The 24,504-nt window shown below is 46.5% G+C and overlaps 1 protein-coding gene across 4 annotated transcripts in view; it reads right to left on the bottom strand.

Annotated features, from left to right (window-relative positions):
• Positions 1-4,783: 4,783 nt before the first annotated feature.
• Positions 4,784-24,504, bottom strand: part of SLC35F3 (solute carrier family 35 member F3) — a 143,722-nt gene continuing 124,001 nt past the window's right edge. For 3 of the 4 annotated variants that reach the window (XM_072333368.1, XM_072333370.1, XM_072333372.1), the window contains 5 exons: positions 10,663-10,882; positions 9,184-9,309; positions 8,813-9,005; positions 7,531-7,620; positions 4,784-6,433 (listed from right to left, as the gene is read on the bottom strand). In XM_072333368.1, coding sequence (XP_072189469.1) covers positions 6,189-6,433; positions 7,531-7,620; positions 8,813-9,005; positions 9,184-9,309; positions 10,663-10,882 — 874 coding nt within the window. In that variant the 3' untranslated portion in view covers positions 4,784-6,188. The remainder of the gene's footprint in view (positions 6,434-7,530; positions 7,621-8,812; positions 9,006-9,183; positions 9,310-10,662; positions 10,883-24,504) is intronic. The other variant, XM_072333371.1, reaches the window with a different exon arrangement.

The following is a 24,504-nucleotide window of genomic DNA, read 5'->3' as shown; positions in this document are numbered from 1 at the left end:
AGTGCTCTGCCTTCCAGTTACCACAGATGTCTCCTTGCCTGCAGTCCTTTAGCCCCATTGAGCTGTTGTACATACTGGAAGGCTGCAATGAGGTCACCCCGCAGCCTTCTTTTCTCCAGGCGGAACAATCCCGGCTCCGTCAGCCTACCTTTGTAAGGGAGGTGCTCCAGTCCCCTGATCATCTTCGTGGCTCTCCTCTGGACCTTCTCCAACAGCTCTCTGTCTTTCTTGTACTGGGAGCTCCACACCTGGACACAGTACTCCAGATGGGGTCTCACAGAGGCGGAGTAGAGAGGGACAATCACCTCCCTGTCCCTGCTGGTCACCCCTCATCTGATGGAGCCCAGGATCCCATTTGCTTTCTGAGCTGCAAGAGCACACTGCTGGCTCGTGTTAACTTCCTCATCCATCAGGACCCCCAGGTCCTTCTCTGCAGGGCTGCTCTCAAGGACTGCTCCTCCCAGTCTGTATTTGTGCCTGGGATTCTTCTGGCCCAACTACAAAGCCTTGCACTTTGCCATGTTGAACCTCATTAGGTTCACCTGGGCCCACCTTTCAAGTCTTTTGAGGTCCCTCTAGAATAGCATCCCTTCCTTCCACTGTGTCAACCACACCTCTCAGCTTGGTGTCATCAGCAAACTTGCTGAGGGTGCACTCGATTCCGTCATTGATGTCATTGATAAAGATGTTAAAGAGCACCGGTCCCAAGGCAGATTCCTGGGGGATGCCACTTGTTACCACCCTCCACCCAGGCATAGAACCATTAATCACCACCCTGGCACAGGGCACTGTTTTTTAGCAACAAGACTTTTTAATAAAATTAATTGCAAAAACATAGTGTGAGAGAACTGTACTTCAGTTTGGCCTGAAGAAGAGAAGACTACAGGGGGACTTCTCTGTAGCCTTTCAGTACTTAACAGGAACTCATAAACAGAAGGGGACTGACTTCTTACACACTCTGACTGCAATAGGGCAAGGGCGCTGGAGGGAATTTGATAAGGATAGATGAAGCTGGCTGGTATAGAAACTAACTAACTAACTAAAAATAGACAGAACTGTCATTTTCACCTTCTTCAGACTTCTGTTCAGTGATCTGAAGCCTACTGAGGAGAGGCTTGCTTTCCTGTGTAACCTTTCATGGACATCAATGGAGTACCATGTAGAATGCAGTTCAAAAACCACCCCCAGCTGTTTAAGATTCTTTAAGGTGATGAGGCATTTATGTGAATTATAGCACTTGTTTCTAATGCCAGTGTTTTGTTTTGTTTTTTTAAATCAGTTTTTCATAAGGAATAAAACAGCATTTTTGCAGAAGCAGGTGATAGAAAGGCAGGAAGACAGACTAATTCTTATTCCTCTGCTAGCTCCCACTTAACAATTCTCCAAGCCCTTGAGGGATGAGACAAGCTTGCTGTGCAGCAGTGTTGATGTTCATTTTCTTGTAAGAAAGCTCAGATGGGGAGATGGGAATCTCCCCATTCTACAAACAGACTGCAACTTGCAAAGCTATTTTGATGGAAGAAGGAAAGTCATGAGTCTCCTTTGAATGCCTTCAAATTACCATGGCATGTTACACACTGAAATGTAAGAAAGGATTTCTGCTTCTCACAGAGACTGAAACACATCCTACAATTTTCTATCATTTCAGTAGAGCTTAAGTGTGCTGTATTGGATGGGTTTGCCTTCACATGCACAAAGGCATTGTTGCTCTCATACATGGTAGCTATTTGTTTCAGGTATCAGTGCCAACATTCCTTGGAGCCAAGCTAGCAAGTAACATGCCTTTGGTCACATAAAAAAATCACACGAGTAGAGATGGTTTTGTTTACGCTTTGGGAAAGCATTTAGAATGTATCATTGACCAAAAATCAAAAGAACAATATTATACACCTTCCTGTGTGTGCCCGCCAGGCTGGAGTCATCAAGGACTTGGCAGCTTCAGAAGCCAAAGGGGCAGCAATATCTTCTGCTGGGATACAGCAGATCTGTGTTTGCTGGTCCGTTGTGTATGATAGTGGCTACCAGGGCAGAAAAACAAAGCTGAAGTTCACATCTTTAAGTCCTTGCCAATCCTACTGCTTGGACTCCACTGGAAACCAGCTTTGGGTACCAGCAGAAGTTGCATTTGGTATAAATAATGTTTGAATAAAAGCAAAGGCCACCTTCCCCTATGGAAAGGAGGAAGGGAGCAAGTCTCAAGTCTCTCAGTTGTCCTTTTGTGCTCAATGGAGCCTTAAGGATGAGTGACTTCCCACACTCTCAATTTGGTCCTTTTTTGATGAATGGCAAGCATTGCACTCAGCTTTCTGAAGTTTCCAATAAGTCTCATTGCAGAGATTGTATCTGACAGGTTCTTAAGTACGGTACTAGTACAAGTTCTGCAGGTTCCAGACTTCTAATTTTCCTTTAAAAGATTCACTCTTCATTACTGAAAAGCACATTGGTTGCATCTTAGTGATGTGTGTGGGAAAAACGTTGACGGTCACTCTTAGAAAAAACATGAGCATAAAAAGATGGATAACATATTTTGCCCCAAAGGAGTTTCAGGTAGAAGAGGTTGTACGGGGCTTTTTAATCTTCAGAAACTTTAGTTTGATCTACTGATCCCGTCCTTGGATTGGAACACAATCTCCTTTTAAAAGAAGATTTTTGGGCTGTAGGAAGGCATCTGTTCAATTATTCCTTCTTTCCGCTTTCCAAAGTTCCTTAAGTTCTCTTTTTAATTTCCTTTTCTATTGTTTAAGACTTTTAAATAAGATGCAGGCTGTTACAGAAGAGCCCTAAAACATGGCAGCTAATGAAGCAAATCTGCTTGTTTCTCTTCTAATAGCAGTGAGCTAATTAAACTTGTCCATCAAAATCCATCACAGCTGGCTGTTTCTGCAAGGACGGCTTTCACAGGGACCAGATTATGAAGGCAGCTTCTCAGTCTTAGCCTTTGCCAAGGAGCATCTCAACTTAAGAGGCATAAAAGGCTCAAAGCACTGTTCCTAGGCTCAGGTTGTGGTGCTGCCCTGCAGGGATGTATTCAGTCCCAACAGCAGGACTGAATCACTGTGCTGTGGAGATTGCATGCTGTGCTTTGGTCTTTGAGGCAAGCAGGGGACCCTGTCAACTGCAACCTAGTCTAGCTGTAGGCATCCCTGTTCATTGCAGGGCAGTTGGGCTGCATGACTGTTAAAGGCCCCTTCTGACTCAAATGATTCTACTGCCTCAGCCCTGATCTCCAAGGTACCAAGTATGTCCAGTATATTCTTTACTGGTCCCAGATCAAAAAGGTTCAATCTTGCCCTTACCTGAAAGCTGACCCAGGGGCACCAAGTGCCTTGCCAGGAGATCTTTCCCTTCCTATACCTTGTCCTTCTAGTGAGATCCAGTGACTCCAGTTCTTGTAATTCTTCAGCTTCAAATCTGTGAAGTTTTGCCACTTACATACACATACCCATATGGATGTGCTGCTTTCTTGACATCCTCCTAGTTACACTCCAGGCTTTGCTGTCTGGAAAGTTTCACTGAGCATCTGCCTGCCCTCAAGCCAGGTGTTCAGTGCAAGATGTTGCCTGGAGAAACACAGGTCAAATCATCTGGTTGATTTGCCTGCGTGTACTTCAGAGCAGCTTAAAATGGGTCAATCTAGTTTGCACAAGAAAGAGACTGTAATAAATTACTGATGGAAATCCCAGCCTGTGCCTCTGCTTAGGCTGCTCTCTGGAAGGATAAAGCAGTAGAAGCAGTATTTGGTACCTCACAGTTTTACTGATGCTGCTGGCCACTGCAGTACCATGAACTCCCCTGTGATCTACACTGGATGTTAACAAGTCTGTACTAAGTGCACATTCAATGCAGCTCTTAACACCATTCAGAGCATTTCTGATTGTCTTTTGGACAGCACAATAAAACAGATTGCAAAGATAACAAAGAATGCCACTTATTGGGATGATGGAAAGTAACACACTTGTTCTTGGCCTCACCTCAAGCAGGGAGCATGGGGAGAGATGTGGGATGCTCTGAGGGTGACTGTAACTATCAGGAAGATCAACTCAATGGAAAGGCATTACAGGAGATGCAATAACAAAGGAAGGGTAACAGGAGAACAGCTGGACTAAATGAGCTTGTAGACCCATTCCAACCTTCTGAGTCTATAATTCTAGGAACTAGCACAAGAGAAAGGTGCTACAATGAAAAAGTACTCACCCATCTCTGAGGACAGAGACCCAGAAGAGAAAGATCTCCAACCAGATATCCTTCCCCAGCAACAGTCAGCCCTTAAATGAGATCTAAGGGAGGTGCAGCTGGGCTCCACCCATTCTGCTCACACAGCTGAATTACCTTCACCTGTGCTCCCAGTGCTGACCGGGTCCTTTCCCCAGGTGCTCAATCAGTGGTTCAGGCAGTGACTCAACAGTTACCATGCAGTGGCAAAATGATACACCCAAAGATGAAGTACTTTGGAAGCTGGGAGCTTTGAGATCAAGCTTCTTCACACTAGTTATTAGCACTGTACATGTGCTATACCTTACCCACTCCTGCTTCCCAGAGAAATTTGGAAGCAGGGTGAGGACAGCTCTGGGCTTCCCCCGATGGTGCTGATGGTCGCTGCCTGCAGGAGTTTGTGTTAAAGGCAGTGGGAGTGTGAGCAGGGAGTAGACCTCCTGCACTGTAGCTTGGGCTGCAAGACCGAAGGTTTGTAGGTCTCATCCTTCCCACCTAATTGCTTTGACCAGATGTGGCCCACTGCAAAGCCAGTGTAGAGTGTCAAGAGAGGGAAACAGCACCGCCTGAAGCCGAGTTTAAAATCTTTTATTATTTAGCTTTGCCAAACAGATAATGGAATCCAAAGTTGAATTGCTAAAATGTTTTGAAGTGGATGCCACCCCTGCCCGTGACAAAGAGGGCCTCGGTAGCAGCAGGGACCCTTAGGCTATGGCAGCAGTTCAAAGGAACACTTCTCATTTTGTATGCAACAATGTAAACTTCAAAAATAGTAAACTATAACCTTTCTCCCTCCCCCCCCCCTTTTTTTTTTTACATAGCATGTGATCTATCACAGATAGAAATTTAATGGCGAACCAAAATCGCGTAAGTAAACATCCTGGTGCTTACAAGTTTCATAAAAAGTGTTACATTTGATGTAAATATATTACATTTTTAACTCTTCACACTCACAATTATGGAGTAAAGCAACTGGTGATTCACCCCTTAGTTTGTGTTCTCAGACCATACATCAGCAACCCATGCTCTTGTCTGCTCTGTTATTTTCAGTCTGATTTTCCCACACATGACCAAGACTTCCCTTCCTCACGCTAATGTTAATCAAGTGCAACTCCACACAGGGGTAAAACCTGTGCGAGATGAGAACCAGGCCCCCCTGCACGCAAGCCTGCAGCCCCTGGAGCCTGGGCATGTCTTGGTGCCAGTGGGACCTTGGGCTGCCCAGGGATGCAAGCTCGAGCCTGCAGTGCTGCCACTCACAGCAGAGCCTGGTTCTCCACGGATAAAGACAAGAGTTCTGTAGAAGGCACTGGATTTCTCTTGCATGATTCTAAACGTGAACTACATCCATGTGCAGTACAAGGAGATCTGGGCTCTGGACTGCTTTCTCACTAGTACTTTAGTGCAAGTGCTTTTAGTACTTGAATTTTCTTCCGGTTCCAGCACAGCACGCGCTCAGCTACGCAGAGTCATTTCCAACCTTCCTTCCTTCTACTCTCCCCCCATCTTCCTGTCCCCCAAAAGATTCCCTTTTGGTTCCATTTAAACCTTTCAGAGTATAGCTCTGGTCAAAAATAAACACGTGATGTAGCATAGCATTAGTTTCTTTTAAATCACAGTGTGCAATGCATCGTTCGGTACCTAATGCACAGAATGCCCCACTTCTCATGAAAACCATTCTTTAAAATAACCTATGCAAATATATTTTGACTATATGTTACATTCATTTAAAAAGAGAAGAGAGGTTCTTGGTTTGCAGTTCTTTTTTTTTCTTTTCAGTGTACTACTTATGTGAAAGGTCTGATGTGAAAAAGGTACAAGCAAACTGGACATGCCAAGACTCAATGCCTTAGATGGTGATCATATCAAAACTGTACAGGTATGTACACCGTGGTGATCAGGTGTGCTTCTTCCCAAGAAAAGACCTTTGCGTCATCGCGTGTAAGGGAACCGCAGAGTTTTGGTAAAAAGAGCATTTAATGAGCAAAGGATGACATGGAGGGGCGAGTTCTCCGGCTTTTGTTGGGCAGTCCTGAAGCGACGTCTCCGTTCCCTTCGGGGAGTTCTTCCTTCTTTCGGACTTTGAGACGTGTGAGGAGCTTTATTACCCAGACGTCCCACTCCTCTGGCAAGAGCAACAGGAGGAAGCCCAGGCCGATAATGACGATGGCGATGACTCGGACACTGTTGAAGACAATTTCACTCGTGTAGTGATCAACAACTGTGTGGGACATTGAACTGGTGTTATTATGTGGGACAAAGCGTTAGGGCAGTAACCCCTTCCCTCCCCCATCCCCGGCTCTGAAGGCTGGCCTGAGTGAGCAGGAAAACGTTCTGCCTGCAGGTTCACTGTGGGGCAGGGCACAACCCAAGTGGGAGTGGACAGCAGGTCTGGGGGCTCAGGGTACAAATGGGGTCACTGCCTGCAGCTGGGGCCTGCAGCAGCCTCTCACATGCTGCCAGAATTGTGTTGGAGTGAAAAGGCATCGCACTACCACTGTTAGTCAGCACTAAGCAGAGGTCTTCAGAGAGCCTCACTAAGCCATACGCTGTGGCTCTTGAATTGAGATCGCCTGTGTGTCCCTGGAGCTGTGCCACGTGGCAGGCAAGCACCTGTCTGGGCAGCCAGCAGGCATGGATTTAAGAGCCTGCTCTGGGAGAGGAGAGGGAGCTGCCCACATTACAAGGCTTTTTTAACTCCCATGATTAGAGCCTCAGGAGGCAGCCTCCTGCCAGCACTGCCTGTGAGTCCCACATTCACTTAAGGAGCAAGGAAGTGTAAATGGTAACATAGGAGTGTGTTGTTGTTTTTTATGATGCCCATCCAAGAAAGGTAAGGGCTGTGGTGGGCTGGGTTTGCACTCCCCTGTCCGCCCTCACAGCCCTGCAGTCTCTACACCTGCAGAATTATTTACCAGGGCAGACACGTGATTGTTGTAGAGGGTGAGCAATTCTATTTGTTTCAGTTTGACATTAAGCATGCTTGGAAAAAAAAAATCATTATGAATTGATTTCTATGTCATCGGAGAGGTTTTATCCCAGCCTATAGATAGATGATGTCAAATCTAGTTTGTTTCTCAATAACCCGCCTTCTCCAGGCAGTAACTTCAAAAGCAATTGTGGAAATCGTAATAGTTGTGCAATATTCTACACTATAACAATTAGAGCGTACATTTTGAATCAGTGCCATCTCCTTAAGTTTCTAAAGGAAGTTTTTAAATGTCTTGCACGGAGGTCTTTGCTTTTATCCCCAGCAACTATCTGAGAGGCCACAGACCTCAATGTGTTCATCAAGGTGCACAAGTCAGAAATCCTTACCCGCGTTGACTGGGACGCTCAGTACAATTCCAAGAGAAATCAAGGTGGGGTACGTAATAGCAATTCCAAAGTTCAGTAGGATATTGAATGCTGAAGAAGGAAAGAAAACCGCTTTTTACTGCACTGAAACTAAGCAAAGAGAATGTTGCTTGAAATGTCTTTGCTTTATTTACTCCCTCTGTATGTTTTCCATACAGAAAGCAGGGATCTGCCCAGGATGCTGCTGTTCACAGGGAGCTCTGACCTGCTGGTGCCAATGCCAGGATTGGGGTGAGGTCTGGGCACAACCCCTCTCTCAGCGCAGTGCTTGGTAATGTGGGTGGACTCCTGGCCCTTCCAGCTTTCTATACTAATCCACCTGGTCTAGTGGCTGGTGACACTACCCCGTGACAGGGGGATTGAAACTAGATGACCTTTGAGGTCCTTTTCAACCCAGGCCATTCCATGATTCTATGGCTCTGCTGAAAGGCAATATTTCCCCTGCAGGAGATTTCAGCCAAACAGTTGCTTATGTCTGGATGTATTCATAGATTTATTTATTTCAAGAGATCCTGGCCTGTACTGATCTGGTCAGTAGGCACTGAGGCACAGCTTTCTGGTAATACATATACATGTATTGTGACTACTTAAGGTAAAAGAAGCAGCGATTCAGGACAGGGCTGGAGAAGGGCTATTTCCAGCAGAAATGAAAGGAATATTTTGGGTGATGTGAAACTATTGCCCAGTTTAGGGACAAGCTGTCAGCACTGCCAACACATCTGGTTTAGCAAGGAACAGCATCGCACTTTTGATGATCACGAAACAATAAGGCCTGGATTCAGCATCTAAGCTGAGTTCCCCTTGTAGCAGAAGACAGGTGGCCAGCTACCAAATGACCATCAGTGCCAGGCAGTGCTACATTTTCAAAAGGTGCTTGTCCCTTAGGAATGGCCATTAGCTATTGATTCTTGCTGTCAGCAGAGGTGCCAGAGGCTGGCCTTGATGGGCAGGGCCTAACCTCTGGCTTGGGTGGTACTGATGATCTCAAGGTGTAGTGGTAAGGAGAAGCTTTGTGGTGTAATCTCACAGCATTTTTAATGATGGCCTCAGTGCTTGGGTTTGCCCATAGCAGCAGGAGCAGGGTCATTTTCACCTAGAAATGGGCCCCCCATGACTTCTTGAGCTAAAACTTAGAAGAAGGCAAATTGTCTACGTTATGTCAGAGAGCTGTAGCTTCCATCTGTGGCCAATTTCTGGCACATTCTTCCACCCTGAGCAGCCCAAAGGTTCCCTGTGTACTCACTCAATAAAAGAACTGAAAATCCGCAGAGGTTTCCCCAGGGAACGATGTCAAAAGAGCTCCAGTATTCCACTTTGGTAAAATAAAGGATGACAGGAATACAGGTAACGAAGAGGACATTGAAGATGGCCAACACGGACAGGAATAAGGCAGCTTCTCCAAATTTTGCACTGCCCAGCAGAAGTTTGAATAAAACCTACAAGACAAAACCACACGGGCTGCTGTAAGTCTTGCACTTCCCTGGGGGGCAGGCAGCCTAGCTCCAGCAGCTTCCCATGTCCTGTCCCTGCTTGGGGCAAGGGGAGTGTGAAGGGAGCACGTAGGCAGCAATGCGGGCCAGACACCTTCCTGTGGGAAGACCCAGGTGTGCTTACCTTGTAGAGAGCAGACATTGAGGCAGAGCCCACCACCAGGGCTATCCCAATAACAGAGTGGCTGTGAAACCCATCAGCGTACGTCATCATCACTATCCCTGCAATAGCAAATATAGCAGCCACGATCTGGTTGGAGACAAAGAAAGCCAGCGTTACTGGACAACCCCCGGTGTGGAAAAATGTGAAAGCAGCTTTATGTGAGAGTGTGGTACTTCTGTATCCCTGTCCTGAGGTAGGAAATGAGTATCAACCCAGGTTGGTGCCTGAGGAGCTGATGCTGCCCTCGCTGGCAGCTCCCCTGGCTGGCCAGGCTGCAGGCAGAGCTGTGAAAGAGAGGCTGTACCGGGCAGCATGCAGCAGGCCAGCCTTCAGCATCCTGTCTTGGACCGAGGTGAAAAGAGGGGTTCATCTCTGCCACAGAGCCTCCCCATCAGTGGGTCCTGGCAGCATGTGCGAGGCAATAATACGCAACTAAGAAACGACTGGTGCTGGCAGGAAAGGCTCTGAGTCCTGAGGTGGTTTTGGGAGAGAGCACATACACAGCAAACTGCCAGGGCAGAGAGCAGCGGTCACCTGTCTGCACACCTCTTCCCCTGAGACCAACCAGCACTGCATTCCTCACTGACACTGCTACAAGACAGATGAGCATCAGTAAAACACACACTTTTTCACTGTGATCAAAATAGCCAGAATGGACAGCTGTGATAAATGTGACGCTCCCCTGCCACCAGGACTATCTCGGGATACCCTTGCTTATGCACTCAGCAAAACCCAGTTAATTTGTTTTCTGGCTACCACTACCTGGGAAGCTGGACGGTTGAGCACAGACACCAGCTGGCAGGGCTGGGCTGTTGGCAGGGTGTTGTGCAGCACTGTGAGTTGCCTTTGGCTGCAACCCTGCATGGCAGTCCGAGCCTCCTGCTGGAGGGAAATACTTCCTGCAGAGTTAATTCTCAGCAGTGAGGTACGCAGCCTCTCCTGGGCACTGAAAGCTCTGCTTGAGTTGATGAGCAGAGGGCTCTTCAAACAGCGGGCAAAATATAGGTCTTACTGTTGTGTTTGCTGTTACATTAACACCTGACTGCTGGTATGGTGAGGCCAGAGGGACTCCTGGGGCCTTTTGGTTTGGTTACTGCTGTGTCACCATGGTGGATGCCAGGTGCCATCTGCCCAGCTCTGCTGCCAGAGGACACCGTGTGCTGAGAGCTGCCAGAATGGCAGCGGGGGCTGCAAGGCTTCCAGTTCCCTTGGAAAACTTTAACTCAGTGGAGACAAGCAAAGGCTGCTGTCTGCTCAGAGCAGCATGGAGACAGCAGGCAGCCCTGGTGCTCTGCTCTGGAGCAGGCTACCTCGTTTCTGCTGGGAAATGCGGCAGGAGAGGCTTGTCCTTGCTCTGTAGGTCTCCGTGCTGCCACTGCTCTGGGAAAGGGGAAGGAAAGGCAGAGGGAGAGAAGGAGACAGAGCTAAGGAGTCACTTACCCTCACCCCCATGAACCTGTCCCGCAGAACGATCCATGAGAGCAAGAACACAAATGCTTTGTTGCAGCAGAACAGCACGGAGACGTCCGTTGTGTTTATTTTCTTTATTGCATGTAAATAAAGGTAGTTTGTGAGTGTCCAGAGAACACCAAAGGGTGCTGCCTTGGTAAAAAACACCTTCAAAGTCAAGCCGTTGTCTCCAAAAAACCGGCAGCACTCCCTGTGACAAGGAGAGAAAGGCAGCATTAGTGCACCAGCCAGTCTCAGCCTGCAGCAAACACACATTTCACTCTTGCTCCTTGTCCTTTCCTGTGGGGGAAGAAAGACACACACCTTAAAGACAAGGAGAAAAACAGATCTCAGTGCCTGCTGCAGCAGCTGCCAGTGAGCTTGGGCCGTGCTTGGGCCTTGATCAAGGCTCTGAGATGCACTCCCTGCTCTGGGAATCTCCTCTCACTGGTCTCCACAGTAATGCTTCCTTCTACCTGTTTTCTCTAACTTCACTAATTCTGAATGGCTTTTTGCAGGCCGCGACTTCCACAGGAGGCCTCTTCAGGCACAGGTCTCCCATTGAGCACCAGGCTGTGAGGGGGCTGTAAGTCAATGAAGCCTGAGGAGCATTAAGAGAAATGTGGTCCTGTTGTGCAAGGAGGACTCAATACGGTAGTCATGGGAAGCAAGACAGGGCTGGGAGGTAACCCACACTGTAATCCCACAGCAGCTGGCACAAAAACCACTTTGTAAGAAACAACCTTCAGCTCCAGATGTTTTGACAGAACATTCTAGATACAGTTCTTCCTGTTGTCTGGTTATCTCCATTTGGCCCACAAGGGCACCCTGTACCCAGTGTATTTCTTGATGCTTTATGGGGACTCCTTGGCAAAAACAGAGCCGTGACTGTGCAGAAGTGCCTGCCTATGAATACTTTAACAGCATCATCTGCTAATGAAAATGTAACTTGTTAAGAAAGACAAAAGCCACTCTAGCCCAGGGCCAGCCCATAAGCACTCAGCATCCCACAGAATCCCAAAGCTGCAGGATGGATGGGGAACCTGGGCTGTCCCCTTGCTATTCTGCAGGACAGAGAACTCCAGCTCTGCCTGCAGACTTGGGCAGCACTGTGAGGCTGTGCTCATGGATGTGATGGTTTTAAGCAGCGTGCAGCATCCGCATGGGCACGCAGCATTGCATGGTGCTACGGCCAGTGAGGCCATAACTCTATGGGCTGCTGTAGGGTCAAGGCATGCCCTGGCACTGCGTGCTTCCATGTGGTAAGACGTCAAACAAAGAGTTCTCACTGCTTCTATTTCTTTTTCACTCCAAATTGCTGTTTCATAATCCTTCATGCGCTCTTGTTTTTCCTCATCATCTTTTAAACGTGTATCTTCATTACCACAGCAAATGGCAAATTAGCTCTGTCCCACTGTGCGTGTCTGCAGCACAACAAGGCTATCAAAATATCTGCCACTGGAACTGAGCATCCCCAGTGAGGTTAATGGCCAGCAGTTGGTGCCAAAATCGCATGCTAAGTAAGTAAGATTCAGTCATGTTGAAAGCAGGTGCAGCAGTCAAATAAAGCCTGCAAATAAAAGATGACACTAAAACTCCTGTTGTTTTTTCTTATTTTTTTCCTCTTTTTTTTTCCCCCTCTTTCCCCACTGAACTCAACTGCGTGCTTAACAATATCCACCTTCCACCGCCTGTTATGTCTCTACCCATTGCTAGGTAGCTGGGATATTTCTCACTGCTTTGAACCTCACGCAAATGAGTGCATGCAATTCTGCCCAAACTGGAAGGAATTCTTTCCACCTCTCTCTGCAAATAAGACCATATCCTAAAGAGGAAGGTAGACAAGGATCAGACAAAACACACACAGCAGTTCCCCCAGCCCAGGGGTTCAGCTTCTTGCTACTCTTTGCAAAGCCAAACTATGCCAGAAAGGTGAATAAGCCACTGAAGCTGCCATTACATTTCTGGGGTAGATGCAGTAAGGTAGGAACTACCTGGGAGGAACACATATATGCTTTGCACAAGCCAGCTGTTTCTCTTTCCAACCTGCTGGCTTCTGTTACCGTTTTCTCACTGTCAGTGTTCATACCGCAGCCTTCTCCAAAGCATATTTTCTTCTGCCACTGCTCCCAGTGGTTGTTTTTTGTTCTTTATAGTCTGTGCTTCTTGCTTTGTTTGACCTTGCAAGGTGTGACCCTGCAAATTGAATTTAGCTAAATTGCTCCCGATTTTCACCAGTGAGCATAGGCTCCCCAGAGCAAAGCAAAGCAGCCGGCGTGCCAGGGAATCTGGCTTCTTGATTAGAGACTGGCAGGCAAAACATGTTTTGCTGATCCCTGCACTGATGAGGCCTGCATGGCTAAATAGTCTGCAGCAACACTGTTAAGAGTCATACATTCTCCATTCAATGCACAAAAGATAGTCAGGGACCAAAATGTCACGTCTTGTCTTCTGCAGGAGGCTCCTGTGGCATGTCCCAGATCAAGGACCACTGCAAATAAACCTGCCAGCTGGGGTTGAAGTCTTGAAGTGAAGCTTAAAGTAAGAAGTAGGTCTGAAGCTTGTCACCAAACCTACCTGCTTACAAACTGCAAACCAACTACCTGAGATACTAAGTAGCTCCTCAGAAATTGACATCATTTAAAATAATCCAATGGTTTGTTAATGCCCGTATTTATCTGTATTTTATTAAATGCAAGAATTGAGCCCAGAAGCCAATCCAGAGACAGCTACCACTTTTACCGACGTTGAGCAGTACTTGTTTCTACATGTAATTTGGAGCCGATGTTCTGCCCTTATACTTTCAACTATTCCAAGAGTTTCCATCTCATTTGCTGAAACTCATTTGGATAGGAAATGAAATGAGAAAAATGTCCTTCTCTGGAATTAAACAAAAAAATCTCCAGGCTGATCTCAGTTCTCCCAACTAGAGTGGCAGAGGCAATTGGTTTTGTTGAGCACTGCACATGTGCCAAACTATGCATTTGCACAACAAATGGTCCCAGGAAATGCTTTGCTATGGATTTACACAGTACACCAGAATGGCTCCGAAAGAAGCAAATAATACAAATCTTACAAACCACCCAAATACATATTTCTGAGACAAGTCTCAGCATGCACTCAGAAGCCTTAATGAGAAACTGTTTCACATCAGGAAGCAGTTGAAACGTACAAGACCAGACTGCAAGAAGTCACAGAGTGCAAACTGTCCTGGCAAAGCCCAGCAGTGGGAGCTTTGGGCTGCAAAAGCACAGAGGAGAGCCTGCCCCATGCCACTGATGCCCCTCACTGTCATGTCTACAGCAGCTAATCCCTTGTCCCTTCCATATGGGAATGGCCTTCCTCCTCGGGGTGTGGGTCTCTAGTCTTCCCAGTGCTTCCCACCTGATGATGATGCCAAGGGACATCGGCACTATTTCTGGAGGGGTCCGGCACTGTCCCCTGCCTGCAGCATGCTGCCAGCCGTGGGGCTTCCACCAGCCCAAGGGAGGGAAATACCATTTTGGAAAATGCAGCAAGCACTGCGAGCAGAAAGAAGCTTTCAATGCAACGGTGTGTGCAGAGCCATCAGACAGCTGAACTTCTCACGTGCTGCACTACCCAGCAGTTTCCTAGAGGTATTAAAAGCCTAAACTGCTTGATACTTTTCTGGATTATTGGTTTTACACGAATAAAGTGTAACACTATTGTTAAGTGTAAACTCCAAACACCTGCAGACCAGACAGACATCACAGTTGGATATACTTAGAGACGAGCTTTATGGTGCTGCTCGAAGGCTGCTTCATGGAGCAGCTGGTTACAGAGCCCACAAGAAGATGCTGCCCCTGACTTCACTTGCTTCAGCACACAGCATCTGCCTTAAATCTGAGCCAGATCCCAGCCCACTGGAGGCCAATAGGCACTTGGATGACACATTTGCTCAAAGTAAAAAAACCTCTGCTAAATCATATCCCTGAGTACCACATCCAAACGACTCTTAAACACATCCAGGGATGGTGATTCAACCACCTCCCTGGGGAGCCTATTCCAGTACCTAACCACCCTTTCTGTAAAGAAGTTCTTCCTAATATCCAACCTAAACTTGAGCGGCTGATGGAAGGGAGAGCAGAGAGGACTGGAAGCTCTCCAGGTGCATGGCTGGGGGCTCCTGATGAGCCTGTGGTGCAAGCAGTGGGCATCTGCTGTTGTGTGGAGTCAGTGGATGGGCCCATTTGCACAGTAGGGTGTCAGAGCGAGAGGCTTCTTTCCAGGCTGACGCTGGGCTGATAAAGAGTATGTGGAAAGGACTGCCAGCTCTGACAGCAGCACATAAAAGCACAGACTCAAGGTGCAGTCAGCCTGTTGAACCAGGACTAATCACCATCCTTCCACAGCAGAAGGACGCTGGTAAGAGTGACCATGTAGAGCACAAGCAGAGGACTTGGTCAAGATCAGGTCACAACAGAATGGGCAGAAAGGACTCACATTCTTTCTTCTTCAATCAACAAATCAAATGGATTCCATCATTCTGAGCACTCTTTCTCACTGTCCTGACAATGTAGTTGACTTAGAGACCTCCACAGCAACCCTGCATCAACCCCTGGAAACCCACATGTTCCCCACAGAACTCTTTTCTCACTCTGTCCTTGAATCTGACTTACAAGTTCTCTCTTGATTCCACCCTCGTATTGTGGTGAAAAAGCAACACGTTCACTGGACGCCCGTAGGGTGCAGAATGGATATTAAGACTGTGACTCAAAGGCAGACTGAGTCATTCCAAAGCTATGACTACCTTTTATCACACAAACTGACAGGAGATCTAATGGGAGCTGCGACTGCAGCTGACCATCCATTCTGATGACAACGCTGCCAGTCATGTTCAGGCTGCACTGCATGGCCTTATCTTCCGCCTGGACTCACCAAAGTATGATGAGGACAGGGAGCACACAGCCAGAGGCACTGACATGACCAAGGTCTTGCTTGCACAGATTTCCACCCTGGTAAGGTAGCTGATGGGTAGCTGCTCTGGCTCCAGGAAGGCTGTTCTAGTGCATCCCACCTACCTAATAACTGCATGAAGCCAATAAGCACTAAGTAACTGGGACTCTCCTCCCTGAAGGCAGTGTTCTTCTCAGCAGAGTGAGGAGCAGCACAATGCAGCCTTCTCTGGGCAGGGGCAGTGCTGTGCCAGCCGCCATGTGGGTACTGCACCCCAGCTCTGGGAAATGTGCTGGTGCCACCAATTGAAAGGTGAGCTCAGAAGGCTGGAGAGGCACAGTAAGCAGTGAAGGACTTCAATACTGAAAAGCAGCTGCCAAGCACAGGACTGGAGGCTGGTTGCAAAACTTTGCCACAGCCTTCCCATAGAGCTTGGCCAGGACCCAGGCCCACATCCCCCCCTCAGCAGTGCCCCAGCCTGCTGAGGTAAATGCAGCCGAGCACTTGTGTTGCGCTTGGTGCGTGGTGAGGGACAGCGTATACAAACCCAGGCAGAAGAAACCTAAACACTGGGCTCTCAGGCCTTTCACTGCCGGAGTCAACATCATCACTGCTCTCCGTCATCAGCCAAAATTTCCATTGACGTCAGTGGAAGTTTGGGGCACGAAAGGCCTGTGGCGTCTGAAACTGTGCAGCGAACACTTGCGGATATCTTGAGCTCGGCTTGTTCTGATTTATATCCGGCCTGTATGCTGCAGCTGTGACCTGCACCCGCTGCTACTTTTTGGAAGAATCAGCTTCTGCAAGAAGCTGGCCAGCTGGCCTCCTGGGAATCAGGGTGCTGTAGCCATTGCTGCAGGCAGACATAAAAGCAGGCAAAAATAAAACACCTCTGTAACAGCTGGTGCCTTGGCTTCTGAAATGTTCAGGTTTTGACTATGCTGTTGCATAGAAGCACAGCGCTGTTGCGTCTTGGGAGAGGGAAGCAGCAAGACATGGGGTAATACTAGGAAGAGAGAAATGCCTCTGTGATAACACTGGCTACACAAACACCAGTGTTACCATACATATAACCAAATATATATGATAGAACATACACACACATACTCCCACACATTTACATTGGACTTTCACGCCTGTGAATGGCCAGAAAGACCCCATATAAAGATATGTGTGGTTCTAGCAGGGAAGACATTGTCAGCTTGCAGCTATTCTTGCTGGTGATACCACAGCCTTGGGTCACAGGCAAAAGTGATTAGCTCAGTAAATCCTCACTCAATAGCAGCATCAGACTGTAGTACAGATAATGAGGGAAATAACCTCACAGCCTACATACTATCTGTTGAGCACTGTGACAGGATGCTGGGGCAGCTGGGAACAGGGAAGCATGTGATTCAAGGGCTACTGAAAGAGATACCATCAATTTGGCATCTAGTCAGTGAAAAGAAGGAAAGTGATAAAAAAAAAAAGCAGAGAGCTCACTGACACATCAGAGAAGCTGACACACAGCACAAATTGCTGCTAGATGCATTAAGTAAACTGGGATTCATAAAGGAAACAAGTTTTTCTATATACTTCTACTTACACTCATTTTTTGAGTACCCCGTATCAACAGCAGGTGAATCTTTTCTGCCCAAAGCTTGTTTGCCTTTTTAATTGCACTGCTGATGTCCATTTAACACAAAGTCAGAGCAACCCCGATCCAGCATGCTCTAACTTCAAGATGTCTTGCACAAAGCATCACTGCAGAGGGGGGCCAAGCCCTCAAGTTCCCATAGGGGTGGCATCTAAACTCATACTGGAGCAAGACTTCACAGCACTCTTCAGAGCACGGTGATCTTGGAAACAAGTGTGTGAGGAAACACAGCAGCCTTACATCACATGGAGTGAAGGAGTACAGCTGATGACTTTAGAGCCAAAAGAGTGGTGTTATAAAACACCGCGTACAGCACTTCTGAGATTCATATTTCCAAACAGCTTTACTTGTTTTGACATGTCTCCCGATGGGGTATTTCTTCAAAAAACATGTTCTACACTATTGCTGGCTGCATTAATTTATTGTAAGAAAGACCTTAGTATAAATGATAATAACAGAGCAATAGGTAACAGTAAGTAAATGACTTCTCTCTGAGTTACTGGTACATTTAGGTCTCTCAAGGCACACAATAACTGAGAATGGCTTGGAAGTCAATTACTTGTTCTACAGGAGAAATATGTAATTTCTGGCTCCCAATATGAGTACTTTCTTGTTGCAACAGCAGACAGGCAAAACTGAAACTACTGACACCCACCGTGTTTTTAAAGGATTGAAAAGCACAGAAATGGAGCCATGGCAGCTCAAACTGCCAGAGACTGTGCTCAAGGCAAGCTAGGTAGGTACAGCTGCAGTGAAGAGTTTGGGGGACTCATATGGTTTGGATCTATAAAGCCATCTGCACAAGGAGGAAGTGCTGCCTATGTGCTAAGTATGTGCACAGAATAAGATGGCTCCAGACACCTGACATGAGCAGCCACATGCCTGTGTGTATATTCCCTATGATGTGGTGACTGACAGGAGAGCTATGAAGAAGCCCATTAGACAGGAAGATCATAGAATGACCTGGGTTGAAAAGGACCACAACGATCATCTAGTTTCAACCCCCTGCTATGTGCAGGGTCGCCAACCACCAGACCAGCCTGCGCAGAGCCACATCCAGCCTGGCCTTGAATGCCTTCAGGGATGGGGAATCCACAGCCTCCTTGGGCAACCCGTCCCAGTGCGTCACCGCCCTCTGTGTGAAAAACTTCCTCCTAATATCCAACCTAGCCCTCCCCTGTCTCAGTTTTAAACCATTCCTCCTAGTCCTATCACTGTCCACCCTTGTAAACAGCCATTCTCCCTCCTGTTTATACGCTCCCTTCAAGTACTTCTCCAAGCTAAACAAGACCAGTTCCCTCAACCTTTCCTCATAGGAGAGGTGCTCCAGCCCTCTGATCATCTTAGTGGCCCTCCTCTGCACTTGTCCTATGCTGCAGCAGGAATGACAAGCTCCAGCAGAGCCTTGTTTGCTGATGCTGTTGTGAACTCGGGGTCCTGAAGCAAGAGGAATAGCAAACAAATAACCCAAAGAGCTGCATAGAGCACTTTGTCACTGGGCAGCTAACAAGGTCATTAAGCCTTAGGGTCTTTTTATTCCAGAGTAGCATAGCTTTATTTGCCTTCCTGGTTTCAACCAGCAGAGCTAGGTGGTGCATATGTGGGCTGCTTTTGTGCTCCCACTTCTGGCGCATTTGGTGTTGACTTTTCTTGTTACTCTAGGCTTCACAACCAACATCCTCATTAGAGACAAAATAAGACCCAAAATAACCTAATGGGGTTATTAGCCCTGGATTGCTTCATACAGAATGAAGTAAAGCAAGCGTGATATTAAAAAGAACAGAGCAGGAATACAAAGGGAGAGAGATATCAGATAGAATTGATTAGTTCCACAAGTAAACTAGGAGATTATGACACTGAAGTGAGTTCACTACTGAGAGGTTATAAGAAAATGAGAGTCATTTGCAGCTGCTGGCAAGACCAGAAATGACAAGAGTGCTGAGAGAGATACAGAAATCCCAGGGAAGCAGAACTGCAGGTTTCAGATTTGCTGAATTGAATAAAAAATAAATAAAAATAGATTCCAAAGTTCAGCTGGTGGCGCAATCTGACACTGGAGATTGCCAGAACTGCTGGAAGCCACGAGCACCTCTCGAAACGGGATGCTTGCAATTATTATTTATGTGTTTGGATGGGATGTGCAGCTGTTCTTTGAGTCCAGGAGCAAATTTGCTTTAAATCTGAAGCCTTCCACGGATACTCTGCTGCAGAGTGCTGACCTGTATGCTTTAGAAATGTGATGTTATTTATATGAAATATGAAATATTTCATCATTTTAAGGTTTTACTCCTACAAGACAAGAGATGGTGGAGCCATCATCAAAACATGGCAAGAAATCTCTGGCCAGAGACTGGTACCACAGAAGTATGAAAACACAAAGCAGTCAGGTCTTGTCACTGCAATGCATGTGGGGGGGGGGGGGGGGGGGATGTCAGTGCCTTTTGGATCAGGCTGTTACAGCGCACTCTGCTCTCCTTCTTAGTGACATTTTTTATGTACTTGTTCTTCTTCTTTTATATTTTTATTGCCTACTAAACAATTTCTTTCAGCTCTGCTTTGTGTGATCTTCAGCAAAAGGAAAACATCTCTGTCCAGAGGAGCACTCTGGAAACATCACCCTGACGAAGAGAGAGCTGGTACCACTCTAGCATTTAATGTGCCACCCTAATCTTGGCTGCAAACCTATAAATGAGGATTTCAACCCGGTCACCACTGAAGGTACCAATTCACTCCATAAAAGACTTAGAACCAGCAAGGAGTCCTTATCTGACACAGTGATAGCACGGGAACTTTTCTGAACAGGCTGCAGAATTCTGAGTTAATGAACTGGGAAAACCATCTGCTGGTCCAAATGCTGTACTTGTGCTTTCAGCATGAAAATGATTGAAGTAATAATACTTATGCCCATCCTGCGTCAGTGTGGGATAGACTTGGCAGTGCCTGTGAAGAGATGGACCCGTACAATGCAGGAATTACCTGCCTGGGTTTGCCAAGCCCCAACCTGTTTCCAGCATCACCCTTCTGCAGGACTCCCTGACTCTTTCTTGTCCCCCTTCCACTCTTCCATTTCATTCACCTTGGAGGCATTAGACAAGCACCCCCCACTCAGCTCCTCTCAGCCTGGAAGACAAACACAACTCCCTGCTGATCAGAGGCAGTGAGAATTAATGAAAATTTAGTTAACTAAATCAACTAATGCACTCTGAACCACTTAGGTGCAAATGCAGAGCTGAACTACTGCTCTATTGTCTTTGGAAGGACGATCTAAACTGCAGACACCCTACACAGCTCACCTGAGACCATGCCAGCCTTGCCAGCATGTGGCTGGTCCTGCAGGTTGCTGTGATAAAGAGCCATCCATCCTGCTGCGGGGGCAGCTAGATTTACCAAGACTACATTGCTCGTAAAGAAAACTGTAAAACTAACTCCTGGGCAAGAGCACAGCATACAGTGGGAGAGTTAGGACTATCTGCAGTGGAATTACACACGCAGTGGTATAAGTTGCTGCTTGCAACACCAGAGGCCCGGGGTTCGAATCCCCCCTGTGGCGTAAGTGGCAGAATGCTGCTCTGCTACACAGAGGGCTCAAATCCCGGGAGTTGGACTCAATGATCTCTAAGGTCCCTTCCAACTCGCACGATACTGTGATACTGTGATACTGTGATCTAGCAAGAGCACCTGGAAGAATGGAGAGAGGTCCTATGACGCTTAAATGGCAGAGCCTGACTGCTGATAGTAAACTTGTGGGGACTCAGGAGCATAATATCTGTATTTGTCTCAGAAATGTGAATGTGACATTCGAAACTGCTGAATAAATACGACAGATTTTAACCTGGATTTCCCTAAATTGGAATAGATGGTGCATTTCATGCTAGAAATGTTCTGACCATTATCTGCTTCTGCGTTTATTACATTGTGATGTGCCTCTGGTAATGGCTTTAATAAACTGCCTGGAACAAAGCCTGTTAAAGAGTTTTCTTGCATTTAGCTGTTCAGACACCACGTGATCTGCTGTAGCACAGATGATTATCATTTTAAAATAGAGAATCTCTAAAATAAAACATAGGAGAACCAGGAAAGACCCAGAGCAACAATAACCTGATTTAGGGTCACAAAAGTCATTTCTGTTCTTTGGGTGTTTTTGACTATAGAGATCAAACTCTTTTGATACGCATCAGCTCAGCATGCAGCAACATCCATTTCTACACCATTCACTTCTAGCTAAAGCAAAATAGCTCTGTTTCAGACACGCAGCTGCATTTTATGGCATCTTCCTTGAATTAATGGGTAGGAGTTACATGGAGTGTGGGAATGTGCTTTTTGAAGCAAGGTTGTAAGGAGCTGTGCAGTGAGACTCCCTCCTGCCTGCAGGTCCTGAAAGCTGAGCTGCAGTGAGGACAGCCAAGTACTGCCAGATCCGACATTACCGGGTTCATTTGTCTTCCACCTTCTGCTCCTGTGACATGCTTATTCCTTCCTTCGTTTTGGAGAACGACCTTGTGATCCTTACTTCCAGGATAATGCTCTGCTCCCAGAGCAGCTGCACCAACGTCAGTCAAAAACCTGTTCCCTTCTGGTATGGAGCAAACACACCGATAAGCACAGTGTACAGGGCATCCTGGCTGCAGGTTTGCAACCTGGGAGAGGAGTGGACATTGGTCAGCCATTATTAATGCCTGAAACTGGAGGCATGCCTGCTCTGTTTTGTGATTGTTTTTATTTATTTATTTTATAGCAGATTTATAAAGCCCCTGGACTTAAACTGTAATTATAAAATGGCTTTTCTGGCTTTCTCCCAAAGCTGTGGCTCCGGAGGCCACTATCTGAATGTGCTACATAATTTGCGCTGGATACCCTTTGGCTGCAGTTATGGTCAGTGCAATTGCAGCCATGTACAAGGACTGCATGAGGAATGAAGAACGTTCGGTTTTATAGCAGAAAGGATGAAAGGAGGAGGCACCGCACCGCTCTGAGAGCAGCTAAAAAGCAGAGCAGAAAAGCACAGTCGGCTGGCCTGTTTTGGTGTGCCTGCAAATTCTTACACATGTATAGCAGGGGGTGTTGAAAAATTTAACGGAGTTACTGCTGGGGATGTGTCACAGCCTACATATTCGGTACTCAGCTGAAGAGCAGGCACGCATTAATTTAACCAGATGACTTGTTGGTGTTATCTGGAGAAGCAGGCTTACATCTTTCTGAGACTCCCATAGATTACTCTCGACCTTGGATTTCAGGAAAAGCTTTTGGTTAAAGCCACGCTGGCTGCCATACTGCAGGCCTTTGTGGGGATATTCAAAGGGAGACTTGTCAGCTGCCTTCCACTTGCACAGGGCTTCCTCTTTTGTGGACTTGAGTATGATCTAGATGTCTTACTTCAGGTTGTGACACGAAGGGGTGAGACATCAGCATTCCATTGGCAGAAAGTTCATTTCAACAAAAGAGGAATCGGGTCTTTAGAAAACCTTGGGCTCATCCTCATCTACAAGGACATCCCTTCCTGTTCATCTGCCACGCTGTGCCATCGTATCACATTCTGTGTTGCTCAGGCTTACACATCTCAGTAAGGGGCAAGAAAAGCATCGTCCCAGTTGATGCCCTCAGGCTTCTGCCTAACCTTCCCTTCCCTCAGCAGGTATCGTGGGACCAATGCTCTCTCCCGCATGGACACAAACAGAAGCAGTCATCACTCATCACCTGATTTCAGATCTGTGTGCATGTACATGCCTCAGCCCTCTCTACAAGCCCTTTGACATGGGCACGGTATTTGGTATTTGTTGGAAAGCACCCAGCTCAAGTCGCCAGTGCAGATCAGGGTTTCCCAGGAGTTCACTTCAAACAAACATTGAGCAATAATGACACTTTACACAGCTGCATGAGACAGGCAAAGATGGCATGGGTTTCGGTAATGGAGATCCAACCTAGCACGCATGCTAGCAGAAAAAGGGAATTAGAAATAAATAAATAGAACACAAAGATACATGAATGAACAGTTCTTCAAGGAAAATGTGTCTGGGCTTGAGTTAAGCCAACGTGTGGCCTGTGAGAAAGAATAAGACAAAGAAGGACTAAATCTAAGTCTCTTTTCTGTTCATCTCATCACAAGGCATCTAAGGAATGTATAAGATGATGGATGCCTTAATCAGCTCGCAGCATCTCAGCAGTTGGTAGGTGGGCTGAGCCATACGCCAAGACATTCCCAGCATGCGAAAGAAGCTCAGCAGGCAGCTTCAGGACTGAGAGAAGGAAGAAAGCCATGTTAGCTGCCCAGCAAAAAGCACAGAACAGTATCTTGAAGATATAAGGCAGGGAAAAAAAAAACAACAACATTCTGTCTAATAATTCCTGCTCTTCAGTTCTGATGCGAAATTGAGTTCATTACTGTTCTTCTTTGCCATATGGATATATAACATTTTCTCTTAATGATCAGCGATGCTTGTAACAACGATGCATATACCAAACTACAGGAGCGTGGTTAGTGCATATCTTAAAAAGCTATTTTCCCTAGTTCTAAAGAGTCATTTGTGAAAGAGCAGCAGACTTATTTTGCTAGTTCCCTGTCTCCAGATTTTCTCATGTTCAGTACCAGAATGAGGTAATTCTGTTTTATGTAAGGCTGCAATTAAAACTTAGAGGATCCTAAGAGACCTCTGAAAAATTGAGGTTTATATGTATAAGGCAACCGCTTGCAATAAAATTTAATGTATACATAAATTATCCCAGAAACGAAACCAACAGAGACAAATTATTTCATATTGAGGAAGTTCACTAAATTTCTCATTAAGATAATATAAGAGGAATTTGACAAATAGTCCACAAATGGCGCAAATGAGCAAGCAGCAAGGAATTAGTGAGTTTCTCTATGCTCACACTGAAAATCCTGAGAAGATCATATCAAATTAATAGCATAAATTAATATTCAGGTACCTAAACCACACTGATCTTTTCAGTGGGCCGAGGACTGTCAGCACCCACTCATTTCAAAAGGAATGATGGGTGAGCGAAATAAGAGTTTAAAATAGAGATTTTAAAGAGGTGAAAGCAGTTAAATTTGGCATCTCCGCTGTATGGCATCAACCACAACAAGACTGTAGCCCAGAAGAAGGTGGCAAGACATTGTTTAGAGGGAGTTTTTCATCAGCGGGGATGGTATGCACAGACAGACATGGAGAAAGAATTATTTATCAAAAGCTAAGAATCTGACAAAAGGACTAGGTGTACAGAAAATGAAAATGTGTTGTTTTCCAAACAAGAACTCTTCCAACCCTACTGTAATTCATATC

The sequence above is a fragment of the Excalfactoria chinensis genome, chromosome 3, assembly GCF_039878825.1.
Source record: "Excalfactoria chinensis isolate bCotChi1 chromosome 3, bCotChi1.hap2, whole genome shotgun sequence".
NCBI classification, from domain to species: domain Eukaryota; kingdom Metazoa; phylum Chordata; class Aves; order Galliformes; family Phasianidae; genus Excalfactoria; species Excalfactoria chinensis.
This window is presented reverse-complemented; position numbering and strand designations above follow the sequence as displayed.